This window comes from Caretta caretta, chromosome 2, assembly GCF_965140235.1.
Source record: "Caretta caretta isolate rCarCar2 chromosome 2, rCarCar1.hap1, whole genome shotgun sequence".
Taxonomy (NCBI): domain Eukaryota; kingdom Metazoa; phylum Chordata; order Testudines; family Cheloniidae; genus Caretta; species Caretta caretta.
The window spans coordinates 175,397,965-175,415,710 of NC_134207.1; the positions used below are offsets into that span (position 1 = coordinate 175,397,965).

Sequence of the window (17,746 nt, forward strand, 5' to 3'; positions counted from 1 at the left end):
AGCTGATAGAAAAATCTTGTTCTGACTGGTTGGTTAAACAAACTCAATTATGTGAATTATTGGCGGTGAAAATAAATGAACTTCCAAGATGCAAGATATTTTGGGCTGTAAGAGAACTTTTTGGCTGTATGTATACTGTATATATGTTTATGTTCACAGTGTTTGAGAAGAATTAGAGTGTAACCTCCAGTTATCTCCACCTCTGTTTTTAAAAACTTGGGGTTATGTCACCCAGAATCTAGTCATTACATTTATAATTCCCTCCATTATCTGTAAGCTTGAGTAATTGTATTTGGATAATCTCGGTTTTATTGTAATAATACATGCCAATGAAAATATACTATGAGGCAAGTGGCTGTTTTGGATACCCAAGTACCTTAGATTTATTCTTCATACTCCAGTACTTCCTTTAGAAGTTGTTGGTGTTTTATACAGTTCTGAAAATATTGAGAATTTAAGTGAATAGTGACTTCTTGGTGCCCAACTTAAGGCACATTAGAGGCCTGATTTACAGAAATTGTTGAGCACCCACTCTCTGAAAATCAGGTCCTTTTAAGGCATCTTGAGTTAGACACCCAAAGTAACTAAAAAAACAACAAGGAGTCCGGTGGCAGCTTAAAGACTAACAGATTATTTGAGCAGCAGCTTTCTTGGGTAAAACCCCCACTTCTTCAGATGCATGGAGTGAAAATTACAGATGCAGACATAAATATACTGACACGTGAAGAGAAGGGAGTTACCTCACAAGTGGAGAACCAGTGTTGATGGGGCCCTTTTTTTCTCCCCAAAGATAAGATTTATGAATGTAAGAACTTGTTCTAAAAATAGCATGTGGAGTTGTTTTTCTTATAGCTGTTGATGTTTACATAAGTTCTAACTATGCGGCTTGCATGAAAATGAATGTTAGATCAATGAAAACAGGATAAGGTGTTCTGTAGTCAGTGTTTCAGAACGTTCAGTAAGGACTGCTTTTGCAGAACTGGAGTTTGTTTCCATAGGGATTGGAGTGAACTGCAGCAGGGTTGTTAGATCTCCCTTAAACTTCATTTGCTGTATGATGACAATGCCAAATGTCAGTCTGTCCTTTTTTCTTCAGAAAAGCAGCTGTAGTCAAAGATGCAAAAATGAATAGTAAGTTAATAAAAAACAGAAAAAAAGGATTTTGCTAAATGATGAGTCACAGAGGTACCAGAACTCAGAAGAGATATATCACCTAGCTGGATTCTGCAGGTGCTGAGGCCTATTTGTGCTCTGAGGAAGGCGCTCCCTGCCTTCCAAGGCAGCAATGTGGCATGTATAGCCCTGTCTAGAGGAGAAAAACGAGGTGTGTTTACCAAATGTGTTAGCTGGTGTAACCCTTCTTCTAGGTAGTGTTGGCAGCAACAAAGGCCAGGTTCAGTGTCTGGGGGGGTTACTTTTAGCATTACAAAACAAAATGGCTCCAGCCCCACCCAGAAACCTGGGAAAACTGAATACAGCATGGGGCACCTCCAGTAAGGCTGTATGCCCCCATTCGCAAGCACTGAGTTTGTGCATAACAAAAGGAGACTTTCGAGGGGAGAGGGAACGCCGCTTGATTTGGGGAAAAGGACAGCAACAGTGACTCAGAAGTATGGTAACAATAAGTAAAACACCCCACAATCTCTTGAGCAGTTTCTTTGCTGTAGTTTCCCAACGTGCAGTATGAAAATCCAAGGTCCATTTAACTCCCCCTTTCCCTCCACCACACCCCGCTTACAATTTCTTGTCTGAGGTCAGTCAATCCTGGGTGTCCAGAGGTTCGTTCATGTGGCTTACCTCCACTCACTGCGTGAGGGACAAATGATGCTGCCACCACCACCGCTCTGCTGTGTCCTTAGTCTGATCCTACAGCACCATGACCAAAGTAATCACAATTCTAGGATTTGCTAGGTAGGGGGGTGACTTTGCTGCTGTTGCATCTCTTATCGCACAGCATTTAGCTGCAGTTCCATTTAGTGTTTTCAGCTCTTAGTGATTGCTGCAAAGAAACAAGGACTCTCAATTGAGTTTTAATTAGCTCTCTCTGTAAACACTGGAGAAGGAGGGTCAAATGGCAGTTAGGACCTTGAAACAGGGTCATCATCCCCAAATAGAAACACCTATCCTCCCACCCCACCCTCTGTCCATCACTTGAATTTTGCTTGCTGTCGCATGCTTAGTGAATGAGAGTTACATTCACATATAATATGCCCTGGATTAGGGCATATTAACTACAATTCTGCTGCCCTTTAATCATACAACAAGGATAACATTTCATTACGCCTGCATCCAAGGTTTAAGAGAATTTTAACCCAAAACTGGCAACGATTGCCTTGGCAAAGTAGGTCTGCTTCTGAGGCTTTTCCTCCAGTTAAAAACCTCTTGGCAACTATGATTGCAATCAACATTGCTAAGTGGTGTTATGCTAATTAGCACATGTTAGCAAACATCTCTCCCTTTCCTAGCCTAGACACTGCCTCATTCACAGCTCACCTCTTCTCCATGTCCAGAAGCAGAGTTCAAGGGCTTATCCAAACACAAAAATTTCAAGGTGCTCAAACTGTGTGTAGACCAGCGCTCACTCTGCTCCACAAGTGTAGTGTTAGACTTGGAAAGATTAGATTTTTTTTTTTTTTGGGTAAGCATCAATTTCACTGTAGACATTCAAACCGATTTAAAAAAAATTTGCACCATTAATAATCAAAATTTACAGATTGACAAAGTAGGAAAAATGCTGTTTGAGAACTACAGTTTGCTAAGGATATTTACTTTATGTATTTTTAACATATGTAGTTGACAGTTTAACAGTAATAAAGCTTTAATTTTTTGAACCTCAATGTCTACTGTCATTAAATAAGCATTGCCCTAAATGCCAATAACTTCCTGCAACTGTGAACTTGTAAAGTGATTAAAAATTGGAGAAAATACTTAAAAATCAGCATCAATATTCTCGGTCAAAATTATATTTAAAAAATACAATAAATTTGAATGCTGCCACGCCTGTATATTGTCTTCATGTAGACTGCTCACAGGAATGGAGATCCGCACAGACAGGGTAAACTAAGCAGACCTTTTATGGAGGAGTTTTTTCCAGTACACACTCTATCAGCAGCACAGTTTAGTGCACACACACACACACAAAGCCTGTGTCTCAGGGTCACTTCCGGTGCCTGTCTTAAAGGGACAGCATACCAGTTATCTAACTGTGCATGGATACAGTACAACAGGGATGCTGGGGGAGGCCGTGAGCATAGGACTTCTGTGAATGAGTGACTTATAACATGACTGTTGCAGCATAGTCCATTGAGACTGAACTTGGCTGACATTTCAAAACTGAAACTAATCCACCCAGGTGAGACAAGGGCGCACTGGGGCAAAGATATCGCCTTCTCTGCTGAGATTGCTGTGTTGGTATTGCAGGGAGCAGTGCTCCCCCTTAAGTCCTCCAGAACCCTTTGGGACCCTACTTCTGCTCCTGCAGGAGCTCCATGGAGGTGAGAAGAGGAGACTCCAAGAAGGCTGTATGGGGCTGAAAGAGGACCTGGGATCTCACTTGTTCAGATAACCATGGGGTCCTGAGCATAAAGTATAAAATCCTGACCCCATAGAAGTCGGTGGCAAAACTCCCATTGACATCAGTGAGGCTAGAATTTCACCCAGAGTGTGTATGTTCTCTCTTCTTCCTTGCTAGCATTGCTCCCCTCCCATCCCCTCTCTTATTTTTCTACCCTTGCTTGCCTTTTGTCTCTAATCAGGTGCTTATTGGAAGTTCACTTTTCCAAAGTGGTCTGTTGCAGGATAGCCTGGCCGTAGCCATAGAAAGTATGTGTGTTTAAAAAGAAGTCATCAACTTAAAAATCATACTTCTGACTGAAATCTTTTTATGTAAAATGACTGAGTGAGATGAGAAGGAAATACATGTTTCTGTTTGTTCACTTGACAGGACCTTGTGCATAGTCAGTTTCATTGTTTTCCCCTGTATCGTCAGTAAGTTTCTCCTTTTGTTTGTGAGGTTTTGCTTTTGTCACACATCATCAGGGGAGAGAAAAACGTAAAAGATGAAATGTGATTGTAAAACCACAAAACTTTGCAGAGAGCTTGAGGGGCTGATAATCCAAAGGAAAGGCGGTCCAGTGGTTAGAGAATTAGCTGGCAAATCTGGAGACCTGGGTTGAGTTCCCTGCTCTGCCTGTGTAACCTTGGGGAAGTCCATTTAGGGCCAAATATCTTTAGGTTAACAAAGATATTTAGGTGCCTAAACATGCAGATATACACCTAGTGGGGTTTTCAGAAGCACCTAGGCACTTGGTTTCTCAGTGGGAGTTAGGCGCCTAAAAATGCAGATAGATGCCTAATGGGTTTTTCAAAAGCACCTAAATACCTTGCCCCTAGTCTCTTTCTGCCTCCATTTGCCATCTGTAAAATATAAAAATAAATAAATAGTACTTCACTTCCACAGAGGGGCATTGTCAAGATAAATATACTAAAGATTGAGGTGTTCACATGCTGTGCTGATGGGGCCAAATGAGCACCTTAAATAGACAGTGTGGCACCTGAAGCTAACTTACTTGCTCTTTTAAATTTACTGGATTTTAAATTGACAGTATTCCTTCAAACCATCAGACTTTCCAGTGGCTGTATTTATGACCTATGATATTTCAAGGAAAGGAGAAGTTGACTATTGCGTGATCCAGTCGGGTGGCTGGCTTGACATAAAAATCACAAATGCAAAATCAGCTATGGTTGCAATATGAGGATAATTCAGCAAGTATTGATCTATGTCACTGTAACCTCAGATAGCATAGCTGGACATAGAATGCAGTGATGGATTAGCCCTCTTACTCTTATATTGTTATACTAGATAATTTGCAATGGTTTGGGGGTTTTTTAAAACATAAAAAAAGCTGAAATTAATATGCAGGATTTGGTCCTGTACCAAGGAGTAAACTAATGAGTTGCCAGTAATATTGTACATAAAGTACAGGACTGAGCCAGTCCTACCTGTCGTTCAAAGAGTTTCCTGCTGTTTAGTTTGAATTCCATGAAATAACATCAAGCTCTTTTTTTCTTTTTCCTTTCTTTTATTTAAGCAAGAGGGAGACTTTCTTCCAAGCCATATGAAATTTTTAGACTCCAGCTCTACAAATATAAGAAAACTGAACAAATAATTGTATGACTGGTAACCTCCCATTCACTTTTTTTTTTTAAACTGACCATACCTTAGCTTTTTTTAATGAGATTTGTTGTTGAACTTGACCTTAGATTGACTTTGAAGTCTTTGGGCTAACAAAAGTAGGTGTGGAACATGTAGACATGAAAGGACATACAAGCTATGGTTCTCATATATGCCAAAATTCAGTTAAATTGTATGTTGTTTACTGTCTACGGACCTGAGACTCACATTGACTTCAGAGGGTTTGGGTTAGGTCCTGTGTGCATGCACACTATACATTATTTATAGATACATACACACGCGCGCACACAGGTCACCACCAGCAGTGGAAAACTGTTCAGGTTTATGAATCCATTATGCAGCATTTAATCTGCAGAATTATGTATTTATGTTTCCTGGCCTTCTATTGTTTCAGGTTGAAAAGAGCTTTTTCAGTTCCCACATAACTGAAAGTAAAAATCACAGGTCATGGTGGATTTGAATTGTTTTTTCTATATATAAAGAAAGCATGGGTTTATTTCACCAGCAGCAGAGGAGGTGTAATACAGAAACTGTATTTCTGAAGAGAGCCGTTTCTGCTCTGATACTTTATCATCCCCTTGTGCAGCACACTTCGGGGGAAACCAGGAATAAAGTTAATACCTTGCTATTAGAAGTTAGATTTCCCACCCCCCACTTGTGCATTCTATTACCAGAAATAGGCATGGTAGGAAGCCAGCATGAAAGGATGAACACCAGCTGGAATAATAGTCATAAAAATGAATATGTTGCTTATGCTATGTACAACATAGTACACATTCTTCTCAGCTGTAAATCTACCATGAGAATCTTTGGGTTTTTTTCACATTTTCTAAATGAAATGTATATAAAATCCATATTTCCCCACACTTGCCCATCCCAGTATCTTTCATTAAGCGGATCAGTGCAATAGTGAATGGGGTTAATGCGGCCGCAGGGCTAGACCGCATGGCTCAGCTTGCAGGAGTGGAGCTTCTGAGTGTTTCTTCATGTTGGGTAGGTCTTTAAAGGCAGGCAAGTAAAACCGAGAATAGATTTTTTTTTTTTTTTAAAGCAGGATTGTTTCTAAACAAATTTAAATTTTTCTGCAGAAAATCCGCGCACTTTTAAGTTCAGTGACATGCACCAAAATAAATGATTGGGATTGAAGGAATGGAATTCTTAAACGAATGTGTTCCTAAAACTTGGGGTAAAATATTATCAAACAAATAATGTACCTGCTCAGTTGTTAAACCTTCAGAGCAACCAAAAAAAGAAAAATGTAGTAAGTATTTGGGCAGGGCTTTGAATAGTACTAGCAATTGGTACTCATTCTGTTCTCACTTAGGCTGGTGTAAATCTGGAGTAGCTCCACAGGGGTCAATGGTGTTACACTGGTGTAAACCCAGTTTAAGTGAAATCAGAGTAAAGCCCATAGTACCTTTCATCTTCGCTTCTCAAAGCATTTTATCAAGCTGTGTGGTAGGTATTATCCCCATTTTAGAGCCAGGGAAAATTTAAGCATAAAGAGGTTGAATTATTTACCCAGGTGAGAGGGTCCAGAATAGAACCCAGGTGTCCTTACTTCCTAGTCCCTCCTCTAAACAATTTGACCTCCATTGGAGGGACCTGCCATGCAAGACAGCATGATTTAGTAATATATGACTGGAATATTCTCATTTTTGTTGAAGTCATTGTGTTCCAGGGTATTAGAGAGACAAGGAGCTCTGTGTAGCTTGAAGGCTTGTCTCTTTCATCAACAGAAGTTGGACCAATAAATGATATTACCTCACCCACCTTGTCTTGGAATGTGCTCAGTAATTTAAAGACCATTTAAATTCTCTTATTTTTATTTATTGTCCATTTAGCATTCAGTATTTTAATAGCCTTTGAGACTGAAGTCCTCCATTTCACTCTGTTTATTCCACAGAAGAGGTATAGAGGATTGCATCAGTACCACCTTTCCTCGCTCTTCCCCCAGTATGCCTTAGTCCTTGGAGTGGCCACCTCAAGGGGAGAGAGAACAGTTTAGTCTCCTTATATCATTGTGAAAATGTGGGTTTTAATCTTTGCCCACCCTTTGTGTTGGGGCTGCACTACTGTTGTCTAATGGGAAATGGCTGTGACCACCAAACCTAGGTCACTGAACAGCTGTCAGTTGCGAATAGCTTTGGGTGACTACCCCAGCTTGGGCTGGTGGATTTGAACCCTCGCCCTGGAGGTGTACATCTGAAAGTCTAATAAGAAATTATTGGGGTCATCATATTTATCATCAAAGGATTATCAGAAAAGAAAATGAAAGCCCCTTCTCAAATTTTTTTGAGTGACATACTGTCTGAATCATTGCAGTGAAGTACTGATCTACCAGATTGTCTGGTAAGAACTCAATAAAGACTTGTCGGTGAAATAAATTGTCCATAATCAAAGATTGGAAGGATTATCCATTTCTTTCCCCCCCCCTCGAAAATGGACAATTGTACTTTATATTATTTAAAGATCCAAACCTATGTACTATTTGTAACATTTGTGGGAGGGGGTTAATGTTTCGATGACGAAAAAAATGGCCAAAAGAATTTGTATTATAAAAGTACATTTTTATAGGATGCTTAGTGTTCACCTTTTGAATGTGGAAACTATGAATAACTTTACTTACAGAAGTAGTCCCCATGGAAGTCAATAGGGTAGTACTTTATAGATAATTGATTATTCCATTAACTGTGAACTTTTGCAGTACTCCATAATGTATCTTCTTGTATGCCGTTAGTGACAGAGTAAATGGTGGTGATAATGCAGGATCCCAGATTATACTGAATCACATCTGCACGTAGCTTTGCTAATCAAAAATAAAACCAGTCATGCACTAAGTGCCTGTAATGTTATGATAAAGCAATTGTAATGAACATACTACACAGGGATTCGTACAGAAGACTATACCCCTTGCAGGAAAACTACCACTCTACATGCTTTGAGCACACAAGATTTGGTCGTGCAAACACATGAGCAGCTGTACTCACCCGAGAAGTTGTATTACATTTAATGATTTGCAATCTGCCTAAAAATAAACTTCAGAAACTGAAAATCCTATCTATTGATCTTTCACTTAGCCATGATAGTTTAAGCTGAGTTGTAATGGCTGCTTTCACACAACTTCTTTGCTTTTTTTATTAATTTGTTTCAACCTTTTCATATTTTATTGAAGTTGCCTTTAACAACACCCCCATACATGATTGATATATATATAATCAAATTTTGTTAAGGTAGGAGTGAAGAAAAATATGAATTGCATCTCCTACAGATTTATCTTTCATGGAATAATCAGGATTTTAGACCAGGAGAGCAGGTTTTTTTAATTGTTGTTGTGTGTGGGGTTTGTTATTAACAGGAATGGGAATGGGGACAATTTCTGAGCTATTTGAGCATTTCATTAAAATAGAACATTTAACTGAAGCCTTCACTTTCATCTCTTCCATTATGCACCTTTATACTTCCCAGTCAACCATTTCTGGCACACTAGTTCAATCCATGAAGGCAGTATTACCTAATGATTAGAGCAGGGACCTGGTAATCAGGGGTTCTGTTCATATTTGAGTTCACTCTGCTACGCTAGCTGATGATGGGCACAGACCTGGAGCAGAGTACTGGCTTCTTGGGTGCTGGGGGCAAATTCTCTTAATCTCTGTTTGATTTTATTTACCCACTTTTAAACTGAATATACTTTTTACCTACCTCACAGGAGTAGCGTTAGGTTTGTTTAGTGCTTTAAGATCCTCAGGGCAGGTCTACACTTAAAACATTGTAGAGGCACAGCCGCACCTCTTCAGTGAAGGTGCTACTATGCCAACAGCAGAGCTTCTCCTATTGGCATAGTTAATCCACCTCTGTGAGAGACCGTATCTGTATTGATGAGAGAAACCCTCCTGTTGACATAGCGCTGTCTACACCAGGAGCTAGGTTGGTAGAACTGCGTTGCTCAAGGGTGTGGCTTTTTCACACCCTGGAGCAATGTAGTTCTACTGATGTAAGTTTATAGTGTAGACCTGGCCTCAGATGAAAGGCAGCATATAAGTTCATAGGGTTATTATTAAAAACAAATGCTATTAATACCATGGCATCCATATAATTCTTTACATTTACATGAAGGGCATCTGAAAGGACTTTATTTTAATATTCGGATGCAAGCGTGACTAGATAAAAATGTTTTTCCTCTTAGGCTAAGGCCTATAAACTGCATGAGGACACTAAGGACCAGCTCCCACTGCTTATGTGTTATGTACAGTCTAACTGGCTAAAGCATAAGAAAAATTTCGCCAGCAGCAGGCTTGATTTTTCCAAGTCAGTTTGAATTCTTTTCACCCCCCTCTCCTTAAATTTCTCTGTCCTGGTTTCAGATCCGTTCTCAGTTCACAAGACGGATCCAGAGTAAAATCAAAGACCTGCTGCAGCAAATGGAAGAGGGGCTAAAGACAGCAGACCCACATGACTGCTCTGCATATACTGGCTGGACAGGTGAGAAGTCTGGGATCTGAATAGAACACTTCCAGTTAATTGACTTATTGGGGCCCCTGATGGTTTCCATTCCGGTGTGAGGGTTTTGTGTTCTGGCAGAAATGGCAATTGCATCATAATCTTATGGTAGGTCTGTGCAAGGCATATTCTATGAGAGTCTGGGTCCCGTGTCTGTCAATGTTAGTGGAAGGGTGCCCATTGAATTTAATGGCCGTTGGATCTGGCCCTAAGAGAAAAAATTGGTTTCTGTACTTGAAGAGTCTGACTGCAAACGCAGTGCATCTTCGAAGATGAGTTCACATTTTTTTGTTTTAAAAAATGTTTTACTGACACAGAATATTTTCACCTTCGTCCACTAAGTTGAATTGTGTTTCATGACTCGGCTGATGGCAAAACAACTCTAAAACCAGGAGGGTGAGAGAGTGGCGTGTTTTTGCAACCCGGACTCTGGAATTCTTGCTCTGTCTTCCACACTTTTCTGTGTGGAGCTGGACAAATGGCTGAATGAGTGTCATGGGGATTGATAAATGAATGTTGTGAAGTGCTTTGAAAATGAAAAGTGCTATGCAAGTGCAAGGACCAAATGTGAATTAGCCAGCCTAATCCTCGTGGCAAAGAACGCAGTCATCGGGGTTGATTGTTCTAGTTAACCCAGATATAGCTCTTTTAGTTGCCAGAAGAGTTCTCCGTCTTGGCCTCTTTGGGTATGTCGGTATGGTGTTTTGGAGCGAGTGGGAGCAGGGCTCACGCTATTGCTCTAAAAATTGCCGTGTAGACAGCTTTGAAGTCGCGGCTCAAGCTGGAGCTCAGGCTGTGCATTTACACCCTGCCCTAGGCTTCAGAGCCCCATCTCCAGCCTGAGCTGCAACTTCAAAGTGCTGTCTACACAGCTAGTTTTAGAGCACTAGCGCGAGCCCTGCTAGCCCTCCCGTCGATCCCAGTTGGGAGGCTCAAGCCAAAATGCTGTGTAGACATATCCGTAAGTGCAACCAGTTCTTTCTGCAGTGGGATCACTCTTCGTGCCCTGCCCAGATCAATCTGCAGACAGTAATGCTTTTAGTACAGCATGTTTGCAGTTTTTCCTGTGAGGATTCATTCTGTTACCTTCATGTCATGTGGGTACATGAAAGGTTGGATTGGGAAAACCTCTCCAGTGGTAAATTTGGGAGAGGATTTGCCCACATTCAGGACATGGAGGTGCAGCACTTTACTTTTCTTTCTTCCCAATGGTCCTGGGAGGGAAGCTGAATGTTTTGTACAGATGGTGCTGTGGGTGCCTGTGTGGAGAAGTTGTAGACAACTGGCAGCTTGTATGAGTTTATTTTAAAGTCTAAAAATGGGAGTAATTTTGTGTCGCTTGAGTGAAAGCAGACAATTTTCACACTGACATTTTAAAAGAAATCTAGCAGAACAGTGTTCTGACATTCAGTGATTGACGAGAGAGGTGTTATGACTAAACAACTCAAGTGTAATAAAATGAGTCCTAGAATAAAAGAAACAAACTCCTCATGAGCTGGAACGACAAGATAGTTGGGTATTGCGATGTAATGGAAGGTATTTTTTGCCATTCTGAAAGGGCCTGTCAACTGCGGTAACCCAAAATGTAGATTTAGTTAGTTATTTATTTTAAGCTTTTACAAAATCTAATCTGAGAAGGAATGTTTCCCATTACTTTGTTTTTAAATACTACAGCAAAAACGATTTTTCCCAAATGTAACCATTTTCCTGCAGCATTGTGCCAGCGTATGAAAACCAAAAAGTGACACCAACACTGAAAATGACTATTCTGGTTTCTCTGCCCAAGCTGAGACAAGTGCCAAGAGTAAACAAATAGCATAAATGGTGAACAGTAAATGCACCTTGCAATATACTTCATAAAAGCTTGTTTAAAATCTTGTGATGAATAGGGTGTGATGTTGGTGCCTAATAACGAAGACATGCAAGTAACATGAAACTCATGTAAGAGTTGGCAACCTATTAGGGCCAGATCCTGCACACCCTTGTTCCTGTGAGTTGTACTTAATTATTCAGGTAATCTCAGTGAATCCATTGTAAGGGCTAATAAACAAGTAAGGGTTTGCAGACCTGGGCCCTGTGATTTAAAATCCACTCCCTCTTCATAAAGCCCAAGTATTTGGGCTCTATGTATGAAGAGAAGAGTGGTTGACTGTAGAAATCCAATCAGTCCCCACAACACTGGGCCACAGTGCAGGGATGCAGTGCAGTGCCCCCCTACTCCTGATGCTACTATTCTAGCCCATGGACTGGGATAGTAGCCACAGGCCCTCTGCTCCAATTGCTTGGCGGTACTGGGGCCACTGAATCAGTGTAAATGTGACTTTGAAGCCCACCTTCATTGTGGTACTTCTGTGCCAGCTTATTCAGGGATGTTACGGAGAACCTTTCCATGGTGGATAGGGGATGTGCAGGCACCCCTGCACAGCCATTCCACTGGTATCCCCCCAGTACAGCCTCTGTATGGGGTTTAAGTGGGCCTTGCACTGAATTTCACCCATGGTCATATTTTTGCTCATATAAATGCTTTCTTTTCTAAGTTCAAACAGCAGTGCAGCCCAACGCCTTTATGTTGCTATTCCAGTACAAGTCTTCTTCGGAGCAGGATGAAAAAATCTGTAATTACCTTTAAAGCACCTTAATGATAGTTCTTTTAATTTGTCTGACTGTGGAATATATGTAAGTCTTATACAGCGTTGACAGCTGAACACTTGACATTTCATAACAGCCAAAGAGTGCATCAGAGGGCTCTCTTTAAAACAAATTACACGTGCAGTGAAGGATTCATTTTATCATATAATGTGTGTACTGTATTTGTATATACACAGGCATATTGAGCCTAAATTCTTCAAAAGTGCTGATCATTCACGCTCTGGAAATGGGGTGACTAGTTGAGTTCTAGTCTTTCAAACAATAAGTAAATTTTAGGCCATTGTAGTTGTCCAAATTGAAACATCAGGATACCTTTTGCTCTCTCCCTGGGATCTGTAACAGATACTAGTGGTCAGAGCCTTGATTTTACATCTTGTTAACAGCACAGGTATCTGCTAGCATTTTGGGGAACTGATTCAGAGGGAAGGAGAAACAGGTAATTGAAAAATGCCATTTAAGTGGAAAGAAAAGGAAATATCTTCTTGTTCTGTTTTTGTTTGTCGATGGTTGTTCTAGGCATAGCCCTTTTATACCTACAACTATACCGCGTCACAAAAGACCAGAAGTTCTTGCAGCGATCCCTGGATTATGCGAAGAGAATACTTCGTAATCTGAATGGACGAAGGGTTACTTTTCTCTGTGGTGATGCTGGACCCTTGGCAGTCGGGGCAGTAGTGTACCACAAACTAAAGATTGACAGTGAGTCTAAGGAGTGCATCACAAAGTAAGTGTCTGGTGATAGTGGAAAAGGCTGTAAATTTACTAAGGATCCCTTTATATATGATCAAAGACCAGTATTTTAATAAGTGACTGCAAGAGGTTTCATATTTCAATAGCGCCTTAAAATTTAAAAGGCTGGCTTGGGAAATGTGCTCTTGCTTTTTATCAAACAGATGTCTTACTTTTATACCTGTGTCCTGGGAAATTTTGATCCAAAGCCTTTTTGGAGGCTTTCCAATCCTTGATGTCCCATTGGGGATTATAAGAACCGGTGTGTGGTGCAATTTCCATTCTGCACCACAACTGCACCTGTTAGCATTCTGCCTGTATACCTTACTGTACTAGAGTTTGCAGATTAACTCTTGAGGACTGGCTCCACTTTGGTATTTCCAATACAGTTTTATATTTAGAAGTTTAATCCGTCTCTTTCTTATCCAGGATCCTAGCGAGATTAATCTCTGCTGCCACTTTGATATGAATATCCGTTTGCTTGTTTAAAACACAGCTCTTATGTTAGAGTAAATCTTATTGTCAGATACCCTTCTGGATGCAATTGTAGTAACACTGTTTTCACAAAGCATGAAAATAAAGTCTCTGTGAAATAAGATTAAGAGCAGTAGCTTTTCTAATTAGCCTTTGCTTCAAAATTATCTTCAGGAGGAAACATGAAAATGTAATTAGTTTTAGGTGTTCCCTTTTTTTTAAGGGTGTGTGTTTATATACACTCAGATATCCAAGTGATTGGTATCGTATGAATAGAGCAACGATCTATGATTTTTGTTTTGCCTTTCGTCTTTAGTTTTTTCCTTGCAGCTGGTCACGCGGTGGTGTGATCTGAACACATTTTCATGCTCAAATTTAATATTTGCAATATTTCTTTTAAAAAGAAAACAGTTTAATATGAGTCTTAAGTCTGATATGTCAATGATATATCAAAGAGTGTTAATAATTAAAGCCCTTTTTTGCAAATGGATAATTTGTAGTGCTCGTAGTGAGACCAAAGCAAGATCAAATCACTGGTTCACATCCAGCACAGGCTAATAGTTATCAAAGGTGGTTGTTGGCTATACGAATTGAGGTTTTGGTCTAAATCCAGGGACAGATGGTCCTATTCAAATTAAACACACACATGCACAGTTTCAACTGAGCAATTCTACAGAGAAGACCGGATTGAGCTGGCACAGAAACTGATTGTCCCTCTCCCATTTCAGGGTTGAGGCATGGTGTGCTGCTGCTGTCTCCCCATCTTGTACCTTTTTTTGTGTGTGGATTGAGGGTTTCGCTCCCCGGGGCTGTCAATCTGGCCCCATAAAAAAAATCCCTCAAGTCAAACAAAGCACTTCCGTTAAATAGCAAGTCCTTGTCAAGCATTTGATGCTACGTTTTTTTAACCTACAAGTGGTGAGCCAAATCCTGAGATTCTTATTCAGGCAAAATTCCCAGAGACATTTTTTATTAGAATTTCACAGTTTGGCCCTTCAGTTGGTGGCTATTTGAAATTTTAAGCAATCCTTTTGTAAATTATTTCAGTCATCAGGAACATTGAAGTTGGGATTTTAGAGTGTCAAAGGCCCAAGATGGTCTAGTTGTCTGGTAACTGCAAATTTTATTCCCAAGTCAGAGCCAGTAAAATCTCCTGGGTTGTATTCCGACCTCTGCCACTTATTTGCCATGTGACCTCTGGCATGTTGCACTCAGAGCCTCAGTTTGCCATCTAGTACTTGCCTACCTCCCAAAGGTGCTGTAAGGTGAATTATTCTTTGTCAAGAGTTTCGAGATCCATTGGTGAAAGGGTTGTCAAAATGCAATGTTTTTGTATTGTATGAAACTTTTTAAAGTGCAGCAGCTTGGTAAACTGCAGATGATTTTAGGGGCCACTGAGGGCTAGTGGATTGAGCACAAAGCTGAAAGTCTGGAGATTTTGCGTTCTGTTTCTGAACCTGCCACTGTCTTGTGTTGTGACCTTGGGCAAGTCGTTTAATGGTTCTGAGCCTCAGTTTCCCCCATCTGAAATGGGGATATAATACTTCCCCCACCTTCAGTTTGGGACCTGCAGATGAAAAATGCTATAATTGCACAAAGCATTATTAAGTAATCAAAAACTACCATAGGAGAAAGGTTTAAAAAAACCTGATTACATTCCCTGAGCCCAAAACAAAATGTGTGAGGCATTTTTAGCAAGCTCTCGTTACCTCTTGATTGGATTGGGTAGCATACTGTACACAGAAGGAGAACTCTAGTATGTCCTAAGGAGAAGGTACAGTTTTTCTTTTCTTTTTGTTTTTTGACCCAGGCTTTTGCAGCTCCAGAGAACGGTCATAAGCACAGACTCTGAACTTCCAGATGAGCTTCTTTATGGCAGAGCAGGTTACCTATATGCTTTGCTCTATTTGAATGCAGAAATTGGTCCAGACACTGTACCTCAGTCTGTTATCAAAGAGGTAGGAAACTTCATATTGCCAGGTACTACGGTGTCTTTGAGGCAGAATCGTATCTGTGTCTTCACTTCAAATATAGGGAAAAAATATGAAGTAAACTTCCACCTAACCTGCAAAATAGCGTTCACAAGGTAGTTTAGTGAGGAGAAACCCTTGGGACCTGATTATAACTTCAGTGAAGTTACTCCTAACTTGTACCAGCATGAGGTCAGAAACAGGCCCTATCTCTTTAGCTCTTACCCATGAAGGACTTCACTTGTCAGTCTAACTTGTTTCTTTAGTAATCCATGTGAACAGTAGTAAAACTAGATGCAATGAAAAGGAAAGAGGATACAGAATTTGTGAATTCTTCTACAGCAAAAACAATACTTAAATATACAACTCAACTTTTAAAATTTTATACTTTTAAGTGAAACCTTAATTGTAAGGTTAATTCTTTGAAAAGCTCTAGTGCTTCCATGCTTTGGAGCAGGGACTTGAAATTTGGCGGGTGGAGTGGCCTTTGTTTCAGGGATGTGCCTTTTGTAGTCCCTGTGAAAATTTGGAGCCCAGTATATGTTGGGGAGGAGCTGGGACTGAGAACCAGTGGGAAAGAAAAGGTGGGTGGAGGGAAGACGTGCTGAGGAACTGGGGTGTGGGGGGAGAACTAGGACTAGCTGGCGATGACCTGGGTGGAGATGCTGAGACACTGAGATTGGGTGAAGAGCCCAGTGGGAGCGGGCGGGAGGACTAGAGGCCACAGTGAGGGGGAGAGACTGATCAGGTAAGGAAACTGAAGGGGGGGAACTGGGACTCACTGGCGAGAAATCTGGGACTGAATAAGGAGCCAGGATGGGACTGGTTGGAGGGGACTGAGCAGAAGGGGACATGCTGGGGTCAGGGTGGGGAATTACCAGAAAAGTTTGTGCCTACTACAGAACATACCCCTCCAAAGTCTGGAATGGAACTGAGTATTCTTGAGTCTCCCCATTCCTTTGTTGTCAGGAAATGTGTCTGAAACCCACTGGCAAAAGAGTCCTATCCCTCACATCTACTGCTACTATCAGTTACTCCCTTCGCTCAAGTGGCGGAGGTCTATGTGTTGGCTCTAAAGATTCCAACCCTGTTGATGAAACACGTGGGTATCAGTATGATGCCACATGATGGAATCCCCTCCCTACCCCCAGTTTTATTTAAAAAACAAAAAAAGCCTAGGAAATTACACACGCAAAAGCTATGTTAAAAGAACATCATCGCGGTTTCAAATTCAGGCACTCAAAAGTTAGGAAATGCCAGAATTAAGGTTGTCTGTCTTAGTTAAGGGTTAGAAGACAATTCTTCAGGACTGCATTCAACTGTCTTAATCTTGAGCCCATCCTTTCTGATCCTGCATCCCCGCCTCATTCACTACACACCTTCCAACTTCGGCAACCAATGAGGCAGGTGACCTACACACAACAGCCTCCTTCATTACACAATCCTGTTGATCTCAGCGCAGGTTTGTCCTGTGCACCAAATGAGGCAGGGATCCTTTGGCAAAAATAGTATGTGACTGTGTAATTAAAGACTGTATTATAATACACATGCACAAGGGAGGGAGCGCAAATTAAGGTTAGAGCTTTTTATTGTACAGAAAAATTGCAGTTTTCCTGACACTTAAGTCTTGATGGGATAAGGAAATAGGATATTTTGTAGTGCAGAGGTAGACCTGTATAATGCCTCATATTCTTGAATACATTTCTCTAGTGTTGTCTTACAATTCTTTGTAAAATACTCCTCTCTGAATAAATGAAAGCGATATTAATGGCAAGTGTGTGTTCTATTTCAACATTAGGTGGTAGATGCCATTATTGAGTCAGGTAAAAACTTTTCAAAGGAGGAACGTAAAACTGAACGCTGCCCTCTGTTGTACCAATGGCACAGGAAGCAGTACATTGGAGCAGCCCATGGCGTGGCTGGGATCTATTACATGCTAATGCAGGTAGGTAAACTAGTGTTCCAAGGTAAGGTTCTGTTGTATGAAAAAAGTGGTTAGTTTCATTCACTTAGCATAATGGCCCCTAAAACTTAGTAAAGTCTGAACCTTATTGAGGGTTTCATTGTGCGTGTTAAAGGACCCCCTTGACCATCGCTCTTCCAACTTGTCTCTTGGCTCTTAATCTTCAGTTATCATTTCTCTCACCTGTTTTCCTGTTCACAGCATTGATCTTGCCATCAGAAATGGCTCCGTTCCCCTTTCCCTGATCTCGCCTCCACCAGCCTCCAC

At 40.8% G+C, this 17,746-nt stretch overlaps 1 protein-coding gene across 1 annotated transcript in view; it reads left to right on the top strand.

The window, feature by feature from the left end:
* The window catches only part of LANCL2 (LanC like glutathione S-transferase 2), a 56,373-nt gene that overhangs the window by 11,464 nt on the left and 27,163 nt on the right, over positions 1 to 17,746 (top strand). The window contains exons 2-5 of the mRNA XM_048839093.2: positions 9,559 to 9,676; positions 12,860 to 13,067; positions 15,357 to 15,504; positions 17,315 to 17,461. Of these exons, the coding sequence (XP_048695050.1) occupies positions 9,559 to 9,676; positions 12,860 to 13,067; positions 15,357 to 15,504; positions 17,315 to 17,461 (621 nt within the window). The remainder of the gene's footprint in view (positions 1 to 9,558; positions 9,677 to 12,859; positions 13,068 to 15,356; positions 15,505 to 17,314; positions 17,462 to 17,746) is intronic.